We start from the raw sequence: 21,717 nt of genomic DNA, 5'->3' as shown, positions 1-21,717 counted from the left end.
CACCACGCTGCTCCCTGCTCCATTGGTTCCCAACATGAGAGCTGAGCAGAGAGAGCTTCGTGTTGCTCCCAAGCTGTGCTTTGCTTGCGGCAGTTTTGCTGTGTTCCAGCAAAACCACACACCTGCAGCACCCCGAGGCACCAAGGGATCTCAGTGAATACTACGAGGTTATTTCAGGTGCTGGCGTGCTGAAAACACACACCGAGGAGCTGTTGTGTTGGGGTGGAGTGAGGCAAGAATGATGGGAGCACTTGTGTAGGGCTGAAGGCCGGCTGTGCAGAGGGGATGGCAAAATTCGGGGTGGCACGGGGCTGTGATTGCAGCATCCATCCACCGTTCCCTGCCTTCTGCCCTCCAGGGACAGCACCTTCACTCCATTTTCACATCACAGGGCTCTGTCACAGCACAGCACAGCACAGCACGATAGCTTGCCCACGCATTGCTGCTTCTCTGCCTTGCTGCTGCTGCTGCTCCTGCCAGGAACGCAGCAGTGCAGGGAAGAGATGTCAGCAGCATATGCAGCGTGTGTGCAAACAGAGCTGCTGGCACTGACACCTCTGGGCTTTGCTGATGTGATGGGAGCAGCTCTGCTTGCCTCTGCCACGCTGCTGGGTAACAACAGTGAGCTCACTCTAAGCATCAGAGATCTCTCGCTCACAGGGCCGTCCTTCATCACTGATGATGGGTGGAATAGAATTGCTTTGCTGAAGTGAGAGTGACCTGCGGCTCCTGGGAAGCTGGCATGGCAAGGCCCTGCCCTGCTGGGCTCCCCATCTACTGCTGGAGTGGGCTGGGGCTGGCACAGCAGCAACCCAGGCTGCTCCTGGCTGGGCAGAGAGGACGTGGGTTGCTGGGCTGCCTGCCTGGCTCCACACACAGCTCTGTTTTCATTCTCCTACACAAGCACAAATGTTTTGCCTGTCCATCCCACATTCCAGCGGTTTGATCCTGCCTTCCAAGCCACACTGAGCGCTGCTGCAGAGCTTGTAAAACCTGCTGGAGTGTTTACAGCTGCATAGCAACGAGCCTCCAATCCAGAGAAAAAGAGGAAGGAATGACTTAATTCCTTTGCTCCAGACACTGTTAATAAGAGCAGGGATATTTCAAGCAGAAGGAATAAATGTGGAGGTTGGTGGCCCTGCCTGTGGGAGGGGGGTTGGAGATTCACGATCTTGAGGTCCCTTCCAAACCTGGGCCATTCTGTGGTTCTGTGAGCTGCACGGTGTTTGATGGGCAACATGTGCACAGATACCCCCAGAGCCAGAGCAGAGGGGTGTGCCGTGAGCAGCAAACATTTGTTGTGGCGTAGAAAGAATGACGAGCAATCCTACTTTTCTATCCCCCTCTGCATACCAAAACAGCTAATGAAATCAATCTGGGTATGACAGTACCTAAATGAAATATTAGTTAGCTTAAGTCTCTGTAAGTCTTAACATTAGGAATCCAACATTTTGAACACTTTTCACTTATGACTCGACTCCTGCAGGCCATCAGTGCATGCAAAAGGAAGATTTACTCTATTGGCATCACTTCATAGACCGGCTGCCTGCACTGATCTTCGAGCAAGCTGTACCATCAGAGCTGTCAGTTACAGCACCAGGCATGATACGTGTTTTGTCCCAGCATGAGTATCTGGTATTTCATGCATATTTGGAACCCATTTGGAAAATTAGGGCAGTGACCAGGAATTCACATGCATCCAGCTGGCATTGCTGGAAATAGCTGTGCTCTCACTCTTGGAAATCAGGCCTCTGAACAGAGCTTTAAACTGGGCACTGCAAACGAAGAAGCCCCGAAGACCCCAAATTCCTTTGAGAACACTGATTTAAGAGCTTGACTCAAGAGTTTCATCGTCAAACAGCTGAGCAGGAGCTGAGGGCTTTTTCCTCAATCAGGACAAATTAAAATGAACACAGAAGACTGAATTTACACAACAAGTTATTCATTAAGGAAAGGGACAGAAAGGGATTGGGAGGAGGGAGAGAGCGCACCCAAATGAGCGGCCATATGAACAAGAGCAGACTGGGGGGCTGTCAGGGAAGGTGGCAGTAACCAAACAGCAGTGCTGTAACAGCCTGGGGTTGTCAGGAGTGGTGAAAACTTCCACTCCAAACTAAGTGGAATATGAAATTAGCCTCCCCGCTAAAAACCAGGCCTGTGTGTTCAGTGCTAGAAAGGATATCTGGAAGATCCAGTAAATTCATACCAGAAAGTAGAAAAATAGCATCTCCTCCAATAATAAAAGTGCTTTAAAAACCTCAGCTCTGAGAAGGACGGACTTGCAGGGCTGTCTTAGGAAGCAGCAGCTCCTGCGTTAGGGGCAGGGTACTTCCAGAGCAGGATGGCACCATCGGCACTCACGCTCACGATGTACTTTTTCCCAGGGCAGATCTTGAGTCGGGTGATGTTGCCACTATGGCCCACTCCAATGTGGGTCACCGTCCCCTCGTTGTAGTCCCACATTTTCACCAGGTGGTCGTCACCACCTGCATTGGGCACAAAGGGAGAACGGAGGATTACGCAGAGCCCTGCTGTGCTGCTTTTCGTTCCCGGCTGACAGGCAGAGAATACTTGGGCACTCTTTGACTGAGGAAGGATGGGATGTGCTGTCCTAAGCATTATAGCAAAGCCTACCTCTGTTCAGCTGAAGCAGAGAGGTGGTGGCAATTAGGCCACTCAGGCCCTGCACCAGCAGCCTGCTGTAAGCTCTGAATAGCGATTGCTACCAGTGTGGCAGGTCCTCCAAAGGCCCTTCGCCAGCAGTGTCACCAGGCTCCCTAAAGGAACTGGTGCTGGCATAAAGCCTGCTGGCTTAGCTCAGTGTGCACAGTAGCATGGCCCTGTGCTAGCAGTCAGCTCCCAGAAGAGATGTCACCACAGTTGGGAACGTGTGAGCCTGAGGCTGAATGGAACCTGGAGCCACGTGCACCAGGAAATTAACAGTGCCAGCAGGACACCTGGAAGAAAGCAGTCAGGTGCACTGCAAACACGATGAAAACAAATGAGGAGCCCTGTGCTCCCTTGGGAACATTCGAACCTGTCTTCACCTCTAAATTACATCTTGCAACACTGAACCATAGCATCTTCCATGTCTGGATCACAGCCTCTTCCAAAGTATTTTTCTGCAGCAATTTGTTTTATTCTGTGTTGCAGCTGAATTTTCTTTTATATTTTGTTCTTATTTTACCAAGACTCTTGTTTCATTGCCTTGCTTTTCTTGGTCTTAATACGGCTTCCTCTCTTCTAGTTTCACCCACTCACTCACCTGTGACAAAGTTTGCCCCATCTGATGTGATGTCCATCCCATTGATGGAACCCGATAGCGAGCCTTCCAAATCTCTGATAGCAGAGCCATCATACACTTCCCAGTATCCAATCTAGAGAGCAGACAAGAGACAAGTTCAGCTGTGCATAAACAGCACGAAGATGTCAGTGCTGTCCCACAAACTTCTTCAGAAGTACAGGAGCTTCATCACGAGCCTCTGCTTCCCCAGGAAAGCTTCCCTAGCTGGCACAGCTTGCTCTGATGGCAGCCTGGTGTGATTATGAAATGTCCATAACCAGATGTTCTGCAAGGACTACCAACAGAACTGCTGTAGTTTGGCTTACCCTCCTGTCTGTCCCACTGGTGATCAGCTGGTATTCCTCAGGATGGTAACACACACATTTGAACAATGTGTTGGCCAGAATCATTTGTTTTCTTGTAAAGCGCCTGCAAAACATCCCAAAACAAGAGCAAGCAGTAAGGTCAAAACCCAAACCTTGACTGCCTGAACTCTCTCTACTTGTGCTGTACATCAGGTATCTTTCTACTTGAACGTTAACAGGTTTTAGATGAGTTCAGGGCTTCATGATACCTATCGGGGTCATCAGTTCTGTTCCCCACCATGCTGTGTCACGGGACTTTTGATCTGCTATCACACAAAACAAAGATTTTTATAGATTCCTTGCTAGGTGCTACACAAAAAAAAGTCTTTGTCCCCATCACAGTGCAGAACAAGTAGAGATCTGCAATAGCTTGTCAAGACTCTGAACTGGATCTGATACAGCAGAACAACTCGGGACCAGTGCTTGTCTAAACTGCTCTGAAAAGTTTCCGGTGTTGGAAGTTCCACCTTTCCTGACTGATTGTTCTTTCCCATCTTTCCCCATTTTAGTTCTCTATGGCTCTTTTCCCCCTCCTTCTCACCATATGGTGTCCCAAATAGGACACAGTGACCCAACACGGACACTTCCAGCACTGTAAGCACCTTGCAATACAACCCCCCTCCTTACCCGATATCCCAGATGATGCAGGTTCCATCAAGGCTGGCTGTGACACACTCTTTGTCATTCTTCTTAATCTTAATACAAGACACAGCAGAAATGTGCTCCTTCAGAACTACTTCCAGTTTGTGAGTTTTCTCACCAATTGCCCAGAGCCTCACCTGAAAATCAGCAGCAAACATCAACTCTGTACCATCCAGTTTTGTCTGAGCTCAGGAGAATGCCCACAGCTTCCCCAAGCCCTGCATTTCCCTTACAACCTGTATAGCCACAGAATCTCAACAGGCTGCTCTCTGTTTCTCTAGCTCCAAACGAGAGCCCAACTCACCCACATTTCAGTTCACTCATTTCTCCATCGAGAATAAGCACCTGATCCATGATGCATTTCCAGCTGTGTTTTAAAGATTGAAGAACAGTGCTTCTGAAACTGAGTTTGAAAAGCTACCTGGTACTTGTGGTACATATGTAATGCTAGCAAGTAAATACAAAACAGCTCTTTAAATCTTTCATGTGGAATACATGCCTTGAAAGCATCTCTTTTCCCAGTGGAGGTAAGGGCAGCAATATTTCCACTTGATCCTTCACACCTTGCATTTGCTGTCCCATGAGTGCCAAACTTCGTGATATCAATTTGCTTTTACATTTCTCTAAGGTCAAATGCTAGTGCAAATTTACTATTGCACGCTGAGATCCAAAGCAGAGAACGTTCACCTTCCATGTTTTCAAGTCTGATGCTAAGTTACCTATGGGATCCGAATTGGACACGTCCAATTCCTGCTGCCTAAATGATCAGAGCGTTCAGATACCTCAAGCAACCCCGGCCATCAGAGCTTTCAGATGATTGATTTTGACAGAACCATTAGCATTTCAGAGCACTCCTTTGCCTTTTGAATGAATGCAGCAAATGCCCCCCTGCAGTTCTCATTTCTACTTAACCAACCTTCTAGCTTTAATTCTGTCCCAGCTGTCTTTTTCAATTCAGAGAGCAACTAACCGCAGCCTGTGCCATTCTGTGTGCTCATACAGAATCTAGGTCTTCCATCCCCTGCATCCTCCAGCACTAATCATCCAAGGTACTTCACTGTGCTTTTATTAGTGAAGGGTTGAAGTGGCTCATCATCTCTGATGTCTTTATGCAGTGAGACAAGGCAGTGCTGCTGCTACCACTCTCTATCACTCTGCAGGAGAGCTGAGGCACAAGCTGATTTAGAAAGATGGGGATATTTGCTTGAGATCTGCAAGCCCCACTCTTCAAGATTTCCTGTGCAGTCTTCAGTGTGCACACTGCACATGATGAGCAGGGTACAGAAACAAAGCATTAAGAGCAGTTCTATCCATCAGGATGCACTTAAACGTCTGGTTCTGAGAGCACGCCAGACTGCAGGGAGGAAGTCCAAAGCAAAGCAAGAAACTGAACGCGAGCCTTCCAAATCTATTTTAATATATTTTAAAAAATGCTTGTATGATTTAAAATTTAGGAAAAAACAGCGTCTCTTTTACAGATTGCAAAAGGCCACAATGAAAGGCAGCGTGTGGAGCAGACAGAGAACACGGTGTTATTTTTTAACTGCTGGAATAATATTATTGAAGTGCACAAGTCTGATGCCTTCTGAGTTCTGTGTTGGAATGTTTTCATAACTGTATTGGGAGTCAAGTTATTAGAGCCTTCTATTAACTTTACCACCTCAGTCAGGTAACACCAACCCAAAGCATCAGTTGCTCATAGACGACACAGCCACAGAAGGTGAATGTTGTGCTGTTAACTGAATTCATACAGGTTGTATCTGACTGGACCAGGGCTTCAGGAGAAACGACAGAAAGCAAATCTGTGCTAGAACACAGTGAGACGCAGGCTTGCAAACAATGACTAATGCAGATAAGCCAAACAGGGGGGAGAGACAAACGAGGAAGGATGAAGAGCATGTTCTGCATTAGAATGATTTTCAAGACTAACATGCCAGAAGAAATCGGGGCATTGTTTCATAGGAAACCCTCTGAGAACAAGAGATTTGCACGTATCAAGGGCTAATGCTTTCAAACCCGGTCCTCTGCTCAAGTGTGAGTTCAGAATAGCTCCTTTCTGACTGAGCAGTTTCAGACAATTCCCAGGTCCTGTGATGAGGCACAAAGCTGCTCTGGGCTTTCAAAGCAAGAAATTACCTGCCCTTCTCCTCCTCCACTGAGGATCCGCTTACAGTCGTTAGTAGCAGCGATCGCTGTCACCCCCAGGCTGTGGGCATTGTTAATGACATACTTTTCCCGTCCACTCTCTGGCATGAAGGCACGGATTTTTCCATCGTTCCAAGCTGATGAACAAAAAGAAACAGATCATCCAGGCACAGAGTCTTTCCTCATGCTGTCGTTACTTTCCATTACAAACAAACCCTTTTCTTATTATGTTCCTTTATACTGTGTAGCCTCGCATAAACTATTAAAATTTAATACCTTTTCTTGGTTCTGGCTGAGGGCAAACTGTCAGGTCTCTGGGGAGACCTCATTGCAGCCTTCCAATAATTGAAGGCAGCACATAAGCAGGAGGGGGAACGGCTGTTTACGAGGATGGATGGTGATAGCATAAGGGGGAATGGTTTTAAACTGAGACAGGGGAGGTTTAGGTTGGATATGAGGAAGAAGTTTTTCACCCAGAGGGTGGTGAGGCACTGGCACAGGTTGCCCAAGGAGGCTGTGGATGCCCCATCCCTGCAGACATTCAAGGCCAGGCTGGATGTGGCTCTGGGCAGCCTGGGCTGCTGGTTGGGGACCTGCACACAGCAGGGGGTTGGAACTGGATGAGCACCGTGGTCCTTTTCAACCCAGGCTGTTCTATGACTCTATGATTCAAACTGGTTTGGTAATAGCAGAGGGGCAGCATTGCTACTCTAGAACTGCAGCAGTTCCTGTGTAGACAACTTTCACGTGGCAACAGGCACCAAATTTATGCAAAGTTGCTCTATGTACATTATAGATTAATCTGCTCCATACATCAGTGTTAACATTTTAGAATTCGGCCTTCTGAATAAGACCCAACAGAAGTTCTGGATTGCTGGAGATCACATCTCAAGCAAGGAACCTCCCCTTCCCCATAATCCTGCAACTACGGTGCCAGGATCTGTGCTCTGTGAGCAACATCCATTGGACCAGCAGCTAGCAAAGAGGCCTGTGGTCACAGCAATCACCTGCAACAGCTCCCAGCTCATGCCTGTCTTCATTCTCACGTACTGATGACGTTTATTACACTAGATAACGCTTACAGGTTGGACTCACCCATGGGCTGGGAATGCCCGTTACCTGAAATGATGCTCTTGCCATCCCTCATGAACTCTATGGCATAGCAGGTCATGTTGGGGATGACGATTCGGAGGAGCTCCCTGTTCTCTGGGGTGTGCCATACCCGAATGTCATCTTTGGAGCAGGTTGCAAACAAGTCTGAAGTCCCACTGGGGTGGTCAGAGAGAAGAGCTAATGAGAGGAGAGCACGGCTTCTGCATCAGATCTTAACTCATCCCCTAAAGCTCAGCTGCTGCCGATGTTCAGCTGTGATCCATGCAATAGGGATCATAGTTGTTAACACTGAAAGACCTTTATCACAAAGATTTCCCCTGGTTTGGCACCTGTGTACAGTGAATTTCGAATGGAGCAGAAGGAAATCTCCCTGCTTTAATGAAGTTGGGATGCTGATTTCCCAGACGGAATCCCTACAAAACTTGAAGTGTTGTAGACAGTAGAGAGAAAATGGGGGTAGAGGTGCTGACTGCCCAGGTTTGACATCGACGACCAACAGCAGCCTCACATTGTAAAGATGTCATTTTTTATCTTGCTTACTGGGTGATTCCTATTTAACATTGCTGAAGGCAATAGGGGAAATGGTAAAAGCCTTTCATAGTATAGTTGGTACGTTTGAGTAAAAAAGACCTGCAACATTTCAAAACCTGTGGGGCTGAATTCTTTGAAATGAGCTCTTAAAATAAGCAACAAACAAAAGGAGACATTTGGGCATGGTTTTATGCCACCACTGCTGCTTTCTGCAGGATGAGATTAACTCCAACTGGCATAAGGCAATACATCAGTTATGCACAAAGACGACCAAAGCACGTATCCTCTGGATACGACAGAGAGTGAAATTTAGAGAGCACCGTATGCTTTTGTTCAAAATCACCAGCAAGACAAAGCAGGACAGGGAAAATCGGCCCAGCAAAAGTGCAGCCTCTCTCAGGCCAAGCTTGTGCAGGTGCTTTACAAAGCAGAAGAGCATCAGCAATTTAGGCGTCCTGAAATACACCAGAACAGGGAAATTAAGCCTGTATTTCCTGCTCAGTGACATGTACTGCTCAGGAGCAGCTAACCAATAAGATGTTTAAAACAGGCATGTAAAGATATGGAACCGCAGCCCTCACATTCATCACTGAAGCCTGCTCATCCAAGCACCTCTGTGACACAGATGTGCCAGTTGGGATCATCAGCATCACATTACCTTGAAGCGCCAAATGATTTACTCATTAAATTAGAAGTAAGTGGATTTTTCAGGCCGGTGACAAGGGAGGAGGGCATTTTGCACTTTCCCTGTCTGCTGTGTTACACCTTGACGAGCTCTGATCATCTGTGCTGCGTCAAGAAGCAACGCAGCACCATGCCCCAAATCAACATTCTCTTTGGGATCAAGCTGCCGTTCCCTGTTTGGGAAGGAAACAACCAACTGCTGACCTTACTTGCAGCTCCCTTGGCAGCCCAAAGCATCCCAGCCAGTACTCACGAAGGAAACACGATGTCGTGAACAGCCTCACTGTGGCAGGTGGTGATCAGCTCCTCTGTAAAGGCCGTGTAGTTGACCCGGTAGATCTGGCACGTCTTCGTCCCCACAAAGAACTGGTGGCCCTGACCTCTGCGTGTCAGGGAAGTGACACCACCTTGAACTTGAATGGTCCTGGTAAGAAAAAGCAGGATTTATTTTTGCTCAAGTGCACTTAAATATCCCGCATTGAACAACATCTCCGTTCAGCTTAGAACTCGTGGGGATGGTTACACTTGTACAGAGCTTAGCTGCTTCTGAGCTGTGTGCTGAAGTTGCCTATTCAAACAATGCAGTGACTAGCTGCAAGCCTGATTTTCAAATCACCCACTGAAAAGTGAAGCCTGCAGCTATTTCACATGCAGAAGAAAGCCCTGCGAGCACTCCAGCGTTTTAAGACACTCCTGTGAAATCAGAGAGCACTTTCTCCAGCAAACACTTTCTAAATGGCAAATACTCATCTTCCTCAGGTGGTGTAAGGGAGCATGTAAGTAAATAATGGTTTTACTGACTTCAACAGACCTGTCCCACTTTACATCAGTTCAGGATCTGACTTCTAATGCCTACCAGGAGACAACGGTCATTTAAAATGAGCTACAAGTAGGGCAATGTAATGCAGAAGCACCCAGAAATTTCCAGTTTGCTTCAAATTCCTTATGCTGCAAACATAACATCTAGATTAAGAACACCTGTTTTTGTCTGTAGGACTGAAAAAAACCTGAGGCTTATTTGGATTGTGCCATTCCATAGGAAGGACTGGTCCTTACTGCACAGCCACCATCTCTACCCCTCTGATCCCCCACCTGCAGACTCACTTCATCACTTTGTAGTTTGAGCCTTTACAGAGCGCCACAGTCCCTTCTCCAGTGCCAACTATTACATCTCCTGTCTTCAGCAAAAGCAACGCCGTGACTCCCTAGGAGAGAAGGGGATTAAAACACAACTGGATGGAAGCAGTTGCAAACACAGCCACGCTGAATAACTCAGTGGTGCCTTAATGATGCTCCCCATGGCAGTGTCCACATCGCTCACATATGGCTCTATCAGCATTCTGACTGACTCAGGCTTAAGAATGGTTCTCTGGAGGGAATGGGAAGAAAAGAGTTAATTACAGGCATATATGAACATCTACAGTGGGAGAGTTTAAGGTAAACAGCATCAAAACGAAGCCCTCCATGCAGTCGGGACCACAAAGGAATTTACACATCCTTACCTTGCTCCAGCAAGCAATATACACATTTTATATCAGTACCTCCACTTTGCCTTCCACTGGTTCTTTATAGATGAACGACAGAAGGATGAAAACAACAGAAGATGAAACTCAGCCTAAGCACCCTTTGGCAAAGCTGCTCTTAGGATGCACCCCCTGCATTCCAGGCCCCTCTCGGTGTCTGAAGCATCCCGTGCCACTTCACACACACCACTGATAAAACACACTTGTGGCAGAAAGGCTTTGGAAATCAGACAGCCCATCAGCACAGGCTTCAGCTATTAGCTGAATAAACCCACAGGAGGTCAGCCATTAGGAAAAGCAGAAACGCTTTTCCAGCAGCTGAAGTACCACGCTACAGTTGGAAGGAAATCAATCCCCAGTCCTGCCACAACATTTCCAGCCTCACTAAGTCAGCCTGCTGCTGTTTTGCCCCTCCTCAAGTAGTGTTGGTCTGCCATACACAGACAACAGATCCATTACTGACCATTTCTGACAGTCACAAAGTGGCTGCAAAAGGGGTGAGAGCATTTCTCTGGGGTCAGACCTTGTTGTTTTCACTCAACAAAACATTCTGGGGAGAGAGGGAGGGGAAAAAAAAAGGAAAGAAGACAAGGGAGCCACAAAAACTTGGTCTGAAACCTAAGTTCCATTGCAAAGCCACACATACAGGATGTAATTTCACAGCGTTATGATGTTTGCCTTTGAGTCCGAGCTCATAGAGAACACAGGTTGTGACTGGTGGGGTTTCTTCTGGGCAAAGAATCCCAGAGCTTCGCGTTGTCACAGCAAAAAGACGTGGATTCTCAAAGCAGAGCTGACAAGTAAATCAGAATAATGATTCATCTATACTTTAGGAGGGAATCACTGCCATATACTTGACCTCTGAATTTTGAATATACACAGGAGCCAGCATTTGAAATCTAAGCAGTAGCACCCAGCACTTCTGTTCTCTTCAGCCATTAATCTGGCCCATCCCTGGTGTATTTCAGGATTAAACACTGCAGGGTGTTTAAAAGAATGAAAGCCAGAAAGTGTCCGTTTTCTCTGTGGAAAGGAATGAAGCTCTAAGGAATGTGAGAAAGAAATCAAGACAGAAGAGAACAGACGTGACATTTGAGCTATTTAGAGGTCAATGCTATTAGAAAAGATGCTGTAAAAGCTACAGAGAAAGGCTGCTGAATGTGAAGAAATTACTTTGGCTCTGTTTTCCTAACAAGCAGAAGCAAAGGATGCTTTCTTGCTTCTATTTTTTAATGGAAAGACAAAAAAAAAGACAACAATATGTAGATAGCTGCCTAAAATAGATGAATTCCTTATCCTCCATAGTATCAGCAAGGCTTCTCGGTTGTTTCTGCCTGGTGTTCCATCAATCCTGCGCCTGCACTGCAGGTTAGGGACTGAGCAACCTTGGGATCAACCCTGTGTGGATGGCAGGGAACAAAATCCCGGCCAACTGGCATAAAACCAATCCTGATTTATAATTTACACTCACTGCAATCACTTGTGAGCCTGCCTCCAGCAGCAGCAGCCCACTGCTGTCACGGCCATCGCTGGGAGGCACTGGATGCTGTGCTCCCACATCAGTGCCAGGCAGGGAGCCAGGTTTCATGCAAACATTCTTTGCTTAAGCACGAGAACAAAGGGAGTGTTTTTAATTAAAAATACGATCCTCGAGCAGAGCTGTTTCCAAACTCTGCTTTGCAAAATTTCTGACCAGGCATCAGCAGCGTTTTACCAACCCCTGTTATCTCAGGGTCTTTGGATCCGCTGTTCTGCAGTATTTTCTGTTGCAGGCTGCTTTACCTACCTGTGCCCTGAGGGTGCAGCTCTACGGCTGGTGGCAGCCTTGAAAATCACACCTGTGAGTCCATAGTTGACCCGATTACTGCTTTCTGCTTGTTGCTAATTAGGGTTCTTAGAGCCACTTTGAGACTGAGCAGGTATTCTCTTTGGTTCTCGTAATGTGGGAGGGAAGCAGGTATTATCAAGAGAAAAAAAGGAACACCCGAAAGTGACCGGGATTGGTTGTGAAGCTCTCAAAAACAGTTTGATTTCAGGCTGGGTTTAGTAACTGTGCTTCTTCCTTCTCCTGGCTGCTCTTGGAATCCCCACGAGTACACAGCTCTGGGAGTTGCTCTCGTTATTCATGCAGCTCACATTAACGATGCAGCCAGAGCTCTGCTTTATAACACTGGCAGTCCTTTTGTAGGGGAAATGCAGAGGGTAACCCAGGTTAAAAATATCGCCATTCATTATTTACCTTTTACAAAAGGCAACCGCAGCTTTGAAGTGTGATGATAAACAAAGATGCCAGCACAAGCACAGCCTGTGTGTTCCCTCCCCGCAGGGATGCTCGCTCTTTGTCCCACTCTGATCTCTCGCAGAGTTCTCGGATGCTCTGTGAAATCCAGTCCACCTTGTTAAAATATTTTGTTTATTTGCAAAATATCCGACTATTACTGAAAATCCATTTGCAGTCCTGCATCTCACTCTGTATCTGAGTGGTTACCCTACAGCTCCTCAAGCCTGCAGTGGGAATAAATGGTAAAACTGTGTTTACAGACGTGACAGCAATGCACTGAACTCCACTGAGATGTGAAACAAGTTGCTTCAAACGTGCCACTCCTCTTCAAAACAGAAACAAAGACAACTTCAGATCACATTGAACAGTAAACACGTTCTCAGATCTAAAGGTAACATTTCTCTAAGATCGACCAAAGTTGTTTTCAATACACACCTCCCCCTCACTGGGCAGCAGCTAACCTCCCTCTTTCAAGGCATGCTTGTCGTGGGGTTACTCCAGGATGGAGTTTCAGGGCACGCCACTGTCTTGTAGTTCCCTGGTGATGCTGCTGCCAAGGCTTGCAGGGATGCCCACACACATACAGCTTTGCAGGGGGAACTGCAGCAAAGCGACGAGGGTGGTCCCAAAGGAGGGAGGCAGGGAGCTGGGAATTGCTGGTGCTAAGTGCTACATGCCACAGGTAGAGCTGCATCTCATGGAATGCACACAGCTCTGCAGAAAAAGAAGCCATCACTGCTCCTAGGTTTAGCAATAGGACGTACTACATTTTGTGAAAACAAGGTTGGGAACACTTCTGCTTTGATAAATGCTGCGTTTTCTACTTGAAAAAATACCTGCACAAATACTCTTCTGATATTGAAGGCTGTGCTACAATTGGAAACTTCTGTCATAAGACATTAGAGCTGATTTGTGTACCGAGAGGGCTTGCTGACAGCACAGTGACAACATTCAGTTTGTGTGCAGGGATGTGCACTGGGTGGGCAGAAAGGGGGATCGTGGTATGCAGCCAGGAAGGGAGAGCTGGAAGTATGAGGGTGGGTCTGAGAGCAGCTGGAGATAAAAGTGCACCAGCACGCTCTCACTGATGATACAACACTGCTTTGCACTGGGATCCTGATGAATTTCCCATGATAGACACTGCATTGGTAAGAGTCATGGAAGAGAGCAGAGAGGAAAAGAGCACCTGACAGAAGAGCCTATGAGCAGAAGTGTCCAAACACGCAGCATCATTTTGAGTAACACGATAGAGGAGGATGCTGGATGGAAACCACAAATAGCCCTGCACTGTGAATGTCTTCCTGCCTCTCCCCCTGCCAAAGCACACACACGGTTTCTCTCACCTAGCTGCCACTGCCTACCACCAAAGTAAAAAGATGTAAGTCGGGTTATTGCCTGGTAGCTCGGTTCTCATCCCCAGGGCTGGCTGACAGCTGTGACATCCACTGTGGGATTTTACCTTCTCCCTAGCATCCTGTCAGCCTCTTGAATGTTGAAAGGTCTTGTTTTTCTTCAGCTTTTCACCATTACAAGCAATGCCAGCTGAAGCTAGCGATACTCCAAAGCTCTTCTTCATGTGGATGGGGAGAAGGTCTGGCCTCAGCCTCTGCTTTTCACTAAGAGGCCCTGGGCTGTCCTTCGACTTCCACACTGCACTGCCTCCTGCTAACAACCCCAGCTCATTGCTTCTTCAGTGATGGTCTCAAAGGTGCGTGTACCTTCTGTGAGGGTTTGTTTCAAAGGCTTTTGGCACATTTCCCCCACTCCAGAAGGCAAGGGAGTTCAGAACGCTGTGTGGCTGCAGCCAGGTGTTCCAGGCTGTAATACTACATATAGGACTGAAATCATGCCAGCGTTTAAAAAGGGAAGGGATATTCAATACCAAGACCTCTGCCAGGACATGGGAACACTTGCAGATGGATGCAAAACACTGCAGGATGACTGCTGGAGGGCTGTTGCAACAGCAAACCGCACAGATGTATCCACAAGAGCTCTAATGTGCATCAGAAATCATAAGTGTGATGAATATTTATCAGGAAAACAAAATGCGTACATTCTTGTCACTTAGCATGCACACAGAATTAAACTCCTTACATTCCTACAAAGCAAGTGTGAAAACCAAGTGTGATGACTTCTCCAAGCTTCTGGAATAGATAGACAAACAGTGAGAATATTTAAAGGCCTCATTGGCTGCAAGGAGTCCCAAGCAGGTGGGCATGCACTGGTAATGCAGAAGCACCACGCTGTGACTGGTATCTCTGTAGGTCTGTATGACTGGGTTCATATGTAAGCGTGTTGAAAGCAAAGATCAGAAGGTCTGGATAAACGAGTCCAGAACAGCTTTTTATTTGGGAATTACCGATGATTTTCTCTCAAACTTTTTGTCAGACTCGTGCTTGCCCCAAACAACAAGGCCTGCTTCTTGCTAGGACAATTTCTCCAGCAGTACATTCAGCACTTCCATCTCTATTGCTTCTCTCACTGCTCACTGATTTTCACGGGTTTTAATAGAATCACAAAATACATTCAACCTTGTGAAAGGGAATATTTTGGGAAAGTGTTTGAATTCTTTCTGTATCATCCCCTCCACCAAAAAGCCACAAACACAGCAACAAATAAAGAGAAATCAAGAGCAAGCGTTCTAGCTGTTGCCAATAGTTTCTCATTACAACTTTCTGCCAACAAAAGGCCAAAAGCTCCTCCTCCAGAAGACATTCCTGTCTGTGGATCATTACACAGAGATCTGCAAGTCCCAACTGCAGGCAAACAAAGAAGCTTTGTTGAAGGAACCTCGAGGTTAGGAGGCTGAGCTCTCAGAACTCAAAAAGGAATAGAGCCGATGCACGCTGCACAGCCTTTTCATTTTTGTCCCAGCTGTGCATAAGCACTATGATAAACTCTTTAACTGTGTTATCTACAGTGATATTTTCAGTAAGACCTCTGCCTCGTGAGTGGGGAAGCTGAAGCTACTACAGGGATCGGTCATAAGGGGTATAATAATAATAATAATAATAATAATAATAATAAATAATGTAATAACATGAGATGGGAGAGCACAGATAATAGCAATGAACAAGGAAAGAGCACAGATCATGTTTTAGCTGAGAAACCTTAATGTGGTCCAGAAGCACTGAATTCTAGATAGCAGGCTCTGCCAGAGCTCCTTGCGGTGCTGAGCAAAGTCACTTAAATAGATTCTTCCAAGCAGAATCCAATTGTGTATTCCACAGGTGCCAACACACACAGACTCTGGGGACTGACTTTCAAAAGTATGGAACACTGAAATATGCAAATAACTGGAGTCAGTTGGAGCCCAGCCTGTGAGCACAGACAGCCACATAATGTCAAGTGCTGTGGGAAAAGGATAAAAGACCAAACCTCTCAAAACGGGAGCCAAAAAGAAGCAGTTTTTTACACTTTAATTTCTCAGTAGCACCACAGAAATCCCAGCAAAGCCTTGGAGGACCCACTGAACCTAACTATTCAAACAGGGCTGTGATGGTAGCACTCGGTACAGCAAGCCTGGTGCATGTAGGGCGCACTGCTTTAAATGAAGTACTGGTGAATGATTATCAACAAAGTGTGGTGATGGAGACCAGGCTTCAGAGAGAACCCACAGAGCAGCTGGGGTTGGGAGGAACCTCAGGAGCCCTGATCCAGCCCAGCCCTCCCTGCCTAAAGCAGGGCCAACAAGAGCACTGGGAGCTGGCACTAAAAGGCTGCAGAGGAAACTCTGCCCTATAAATCCTGACACGAGTCACTGACACACTGCAACTCTTAGCACATGGATTTCCATCTCTGAGGTCAGTGGGGGTAACTGATACCAAGCCGCATCTTTAGGTTTAACAAAAAATGAGACATGCTTCACCTGTGAGTTTTTACTGTATTTTCAGCCAGTTGTGCTGGTAACTGACTGTGAGGCCCTCCTGTAAATAACGCGGCTGCAAAAATTGCCCTGCTGCAGGTGCTGTTTTTCAGCTGAATCCATTCTTGACCCACTTAAACCACAGGCAATTCTGCTGCACAGCTACGATCCCAGGACTCTCTGGTTGCACACAGGAAGCACACAGACAGGACAGAGGCTGTTCTTCTCTCCCCTCAGCTTTTCTCTCTTCAGTTTGCCTTTACTCTGGTCCTTGCCCCTCCTCAGCTGTGCTCCCATTCTGTTTGTTTCAGCAGCTCACAGTGCTCCCTTCACCTGAACATCACTGCGTCACACACAGCCACACTGACTCCCATTCCACTCATCCTCTGTGAAGGATGTGAGCTTGTGCACCAGCTTTCTGATGGTTCTCCTGGAGGTTGTCCTAATTTCAGCCACTAATAAGCAGGAGGATAAGGAAAACGATGCAAGTGACAGAGCTTCTACTCACCAACGAAAACTTCTTCTGAGGCCCAAAAGCAGTCATCAGCTTGTTCCTTGTGTTCACTTTCAGGACATCACCAGTTGATGTGCCAACGTAAAAGTAATTATCATCCTCTGCTATCTAGAAGGAAGAGTGAAAAAAGAGATTGTGGTCCAGATACTGAGGCTCCTGTCCCAAGCCTACCTCTGTGCTGCATCAATAGCTTTATTTCAGCACACTGCCAGGATTTACCCTCAGGGCACACAGCCACTGCTCTCACATCAGCACTCACAAGGATCTGTGTAAAATGTTTTCCAACCAAATACTTTGAAGCAAAAGTTGAATTCTCTTGAGCCCCTGACTAAAGTGCATGCTGCTTCCTTTCTGAAGCATTCAAAAGACTTTTCCCAGGATAAAGAAGCTGTGGAAGACCATCTGCCATGAGCCAGCGTGTAGCAACCACAGTGCCACCATGCAGTCATAATTAGCATTCTTAGCATCACTATAAAAGCTCAGAGCCTGTCTCTACCCTGCAGAGAGCTGCTTAGTTCAGCCAAATCGTTGTGGCTGATGCTCACCTTAAGGCTTGTGATCACCCTTCTCAGTTGCCCTATCTGGCATTCAGCTGGTCGGAGTTTTCTGTTTGGTAGATCCAGCTCCCATACTCGAATGGTCTCACTAAAGGAAAGCACAGAGGAAAACCAAATCCGTGCGTGGAATGGATGCCAGAAATATCCCAGCTCAATCATTATTAGAAGAATGAAATGTAACCTTTATGAGGTTACATTATGCTGCAATTTTGATCAGGAGGAAAAAGAACAACACCGGGGAGGCCAGAAGCAATCCTTTGTCTTCTCTGCTGTCTCTTATGGTAACTTTTTTTCCAGATAAGCCAAAAATCTTAAAGGCTCAGCAATAATTCATACTGGAATTATGGGGAAGGCACGTAATAACCTGGATATTAATTCCCCAAAGAGACATGCACGGTGGGAACCCTGCTTCTTAGAACAGCAAATGAGCAGCACCAGGCACTTTCAACTATTTTCTAGCACAGTTGGATTGACAACTAAGAACCAACACAGTACTGCTGTCACCCCTGTATTTCACAGAGTGTTACAACTGCAAAGACCAACACTTCTAAGTGCAACTGCAGCCAAGGGCATCGAAACCTTTCCCTGATTTAAAGGGAAATGCGGGACCTGGGCAGGTTTAAAAGTCAGGGTAGATACATGGGGACTGCCTCAGATCCATGGGAAATGTGACTCCTTGTAACAACTTGTGTTACAGGCCAGGGACCAGCTGTACATTGCCAAGGACAGGAGAAGATCCAACAATTCACAGGATATCATTCTCCTTCCATTAATGGGGTGCTGCCTGGAGCTGTGCATTGACTGCTTTTCTTGTGCAAACACTGGGAACTGAATATTTTAAGGACTGCTGAGATTCCCTCTGAGCAAAAATCCCAGTGTAAAGAACAGAAATTAAGCATGCTGGTTGGTGTGTGCTGCTTTGAAAGCATGCGCTTCTGTGTAGAACAAGGAAAAATGCTTTGAAGAGACAAGCTGCTGGTTATCCATCAGCCCACTGAGAAGCAAAACAAAGCAAAACCACGAGCACAGTGATGTTTAATATTCCTCCTATTTAAGTAAAGGCTCTGAAAAAGGAGACAGGCCTATGGGTTTTTTCTCCTCACAGGGGTTCTTGTAGCAAATACAGCCTTACACTCCAGCAGTGACAAACATCTCGTCCCTGCATGCAGAGCACTGCACGATGGTCACATTGCCCGCGCTCCGGGCCGAGGCAGGGCTCCCACAGACAGCCTCTCTTCTTGGGACATCCCACACAACCACGCTGCAGAAGAAGGAAAGGCTTTAAAATACTTTGCTTTTTAATGCTACTTAAAAACTTAGCAGAAAAAAAACCAAAACTTTTCTTCCTGCAGTCTGTTCCCAAAAGGATAAGCACTAAGGACTGTTTCCCTGCAGTTTGATAAGCACTAAAAGTCACCTTGCAGACAGTTTATCCAAGAAAAGCCTTCGCACAAATACATGGAATCCTCTTGCTAAGGAGGTGGGGATGTGCATCCGGTGGATTCCTCCTCCCGAGCAAGAGTCAAATCATATGGAATATGAATATCAGAATGGCGAGGCCGGACTCTTTTCAGTGGTGAGTGGAGACAGGACAAGGGGACACGGCCAGAAACTGCAGCATAGGAAGTTCTGCACAAATGTGCGAAGGAACTTCTGTACAGTGAGGTGAGGAGCACTGGAACAGGCTGCCCAGGGAGGTGGTGGAGTCTCCTTCTGTGGAGATGTTCAAGACCTGCCTGGATGCCGACCTGTGCGACCTGCTGTAAGGAACTGCTTTGGCAGGGGGTTGGACTCGTTGAGCTCTGGAGGTCCCTTCCAACCCCTACAATTCTGTCATTCTGTGAAATATCTTACATAGAATCTAATTTAAAATGGCCTTTTATTCCACTTGCAGTCCTTCAGGACATTACAACAATGCAGTTGTCATACCATTTCTGGGTGACAAAGCCAATTTCAGAATTAGCTGCTCCCCTCATCTTTCCCTGCCCTACACACCGGCGTGCCAACCCAGCTTCCCTCAAACGGGATGCTCTGAAGAGACGTCAGCAGGGTGCCAGGAGGAGGAGTGAGCATCCCCTCAGCACGTCCCTCAGCACCCTGCAACTTGGCAGGAATCATTCCTCAGGAAGGGGAAACCTTTACCTGCCGTCGTCCCGGCCTCCCAGTGACACGAGATAAAGGTCGTTCGGAGAGAATGCCAGTCCTTCAACTTTGCCCTTATGAAGGGACAGCCGGGCAAGCAACTCCTTCTTCTGAAAATCCCACAGAATGATGTCTGCCTGCAGCCCAAAGCAGAAGTCAGAGCCAGAGCATTAGCTGTGAAATGCTGAAGCGCTCTGACAGGAAGGGAGTTTCTCAGAAGCAGCCCAGCAGAAGGTTAGCTGATTTCAGCCCAGTGCACTGCAATAGGGATATGCTTCACATCAGGTGCTGTACCAAGTATTACTCCAATTTCCAGCTTAGAAGCTCTGATTCATTCCAGAATCAAGGTTTACTACATGAAACCTATTTTGGAAGAGTATTTGACTGAGATTTTAAAGTGCTGAAAAAGCAAATAACTGATTCCTTCCCACTGCCTCAGGCTCTTTTCAAATAAGCATTAAAAAATTAAACCATTAACAACTTTAAGTGTGACAGTGTTTACTAATTAACATCTAATGGGATTTAGGCTGCCACGTGTCCACAACACTTTCAATAAAAAGGACCAGGACGAAGAAATCCCTCCATCTAGTTACCCTGATCCTAGGGAGAGCGTTTAATACTGTGCCAAAACATCAAGGCACATCCAACAGCAGAGCAGCCGCAATCCCCCGTTCTTTGCAGCGCCCTCCCACCACACAGCCATCCGTTTTCCATCAAAATTAAAAACAGGTACAAAGTGCTTTTGCCACTCAGAGAGAACCCCATGTTTCTGGTCGGTGTAATGTGGTTAAAGATCGAGGGTTGCCCACCTTGAAGCCCATGAAGGTGACTTGTCCAGAGGCAACGTAGCTCCCACTGCTTGACACGACGACACAGGAGACGTTGTTGGTGTGGCCGTGCAAGAAGGTTTGCTTCTTGCTGGCCAGGTCCTGGATAACCACGGTGCATCCCAGCGGGTAGAGAAGGTGCTTGTTGTCAGGGTGACAGATGAGGCCTGAGGCAATGTGTCCTGCCGGAGGGACAAAGCACGAGGCTGCCTGTCAGCACCCTGGGATTGCAGGCGGACTTCCCGCTCACGCTTCCCCAAACTCTTAGACTTCACAACGAGGGCAAAACCAAGAAGCTGCCACCCAGAGCAGCACAATCCCATATGTAATTCGAGGTTGCCCTTTACAGAGGTTGAGCCGTGCTTTCTGCTGCTACCAGGAGATCCACCCGGCCCTCAGGACGGAGCCCTTCATCACAGCAGGTCCTGCGTGAGCAGCTGCTGGTCTGTGAAGGCCACCTCACCAGCTCTGCAGCTGCAAATCTCTCAGGACGTTGGGCAGCTGCAAAGCCCAATTATTGACCCCACTGCCAAGCCACAGGGCTGCTCTCGGCTGTGCTTTGTGCAAGAGGATTTGATTTTATTCTGAAACGAAGCTTCTCTCATTCCAGTAAGCTGGGCAATTAGACATAAATGAACAGCGAATCCCTCTATTCAGCCTGAGTTTGCTTGCTCTGAAGCCTGTATCACTTCTCCCTGAGCTCCTGCCCCCAGACAGGGACATTATGCACAGCTCTGCTCCTGGCCAGGCACCCATACAGCCACAGCCCCCCAACCTACCCCCAACCTGCCCCCCGTGACCCCCAGGTGCCCCACAGCCCCTCCACCTGCCCCCACGGTGCCTCATTTCCCCCTCCAGCTGCCCCAAGCTGCTCCATAACCCCATAGCTACCCCACAATCCCTTTCTTTCCTCTCCCCAGGTAATGCAGGTACCATTGAAGCCGATGGCCGCCCGCAGCTCCAGCCTCTCCGCCTCCTTCTCCTCCGGCGTCGCCGTCGCCATCGCCAACGCTTCACGATGGCGTCGCGGGCGCCATGGCAACGGCCAGCAGGGGGCGCTGTGAGGCGGGGCCGCGGGCGGGGCCTGGGCCGGGACTCAGGGCGGTGCTGGGCTCCAAGGCAGTGCTGGGTTCAAGGCGGTGCTGGGCTCCAGGGCGGTGCTGAGCCCCTAGGAAAGCTCTTCATAGCCCATGAGGAGTCCCCCGAGCCACCAAGCCTCGCTGCTATTTTTTTATTCTCCAAGAA

The 21,717-nt window shown here is 47.6% G+C and overlaps 1 protein-coding gene across 1 annotated transcript; it reads right to left on the bottom strand.

The window, feature by feature from the left end:
* Window positions 1-1,981: 1,981 nt before the first annotated feature.
* Window positions 1,982-21,476, bottom strand: CFAP52 (cilia and flagella associated protein 52). The gene is made up of 14 exons (XM_042833446.1): window positions 21,406-21,476; window positions 20,455-20,654; window positions 19,646-19,782; window positions 18,636-18,764; window positions 17,492-17,591; window positions 16,941-17,054; window positions 9,868-9,968; window positions 9,017-9,187; window positions 7,555-7,703; window positions 6,427-6,572; window positions 4,276-4,427; window positions 3,610-3,712; window positions 3,266-3,377; window positions 1,982-2,486 (listed from the first exon to the last, which is right to left on the bottom strand). The coding sequence occupies exons 1-14, from the start codon at window positions 21,473-21,475 to the stop codon at window positions 2,293-2,295; spliced, it is 1,878 nt and encodes a 625-aa protein (XP_042689380.1). The 5' UTR covers window position 21,476; the 3' UTR covers window positions 1,982-2,292.
* Window positions 21,477-21,717: the final 241 nt, after the last annotated feature.

This window comes from Centrocercus urophasianus, unplaced genomic scaffold (genome assembly GCF_019232065.1).
Source record: "Centrocercus urophasianus isolate 14NV4802_14NV808 unplaced genomic scaffold, USGS_Curo_1.0 seq_41, whole genome shotgun sequence".
Classification (NCBI taxonomy): domain Eukaryota; kingdom Metazoa; phylum Chordata; class Aves; order Galliformes; family Phasianidae; genus Centrocercus; species Centrocercus urophasianus.
Note: the sequence above shows the minus strand (reverse complement) of the source record. Positions and strands in the feature narration are given on the sequence as shown.

What these genes read in the sequence shown, in the direction of transcription:
- CFAP52 (XM_042833446.1), bottom strand. Translation starts at nt 21,475, where the DNA reads ATGGCGACGGCGACGCCGGAGGAGAAGGAGGCGGAGAGGCTGGAGCTG. An exon ending in TCAAACTACAAAGTGATGAA is followed by an intron (nt 9,188 to 9,867) that starts GTGAGTCTGCAG and finishes TTTTCTTACCAG; the next exon opens with GACCATTCAAGTTCAAGGTG. An exon ending in TGGGGCAAACTTTGTCACAG is followed by an intron (nt 2,487 to 3,265) that starts GTGAGTGAGTGG and finishes TGCCCAATGCAG; the next exon opens with GTGGTGACGACCACCTGGTG.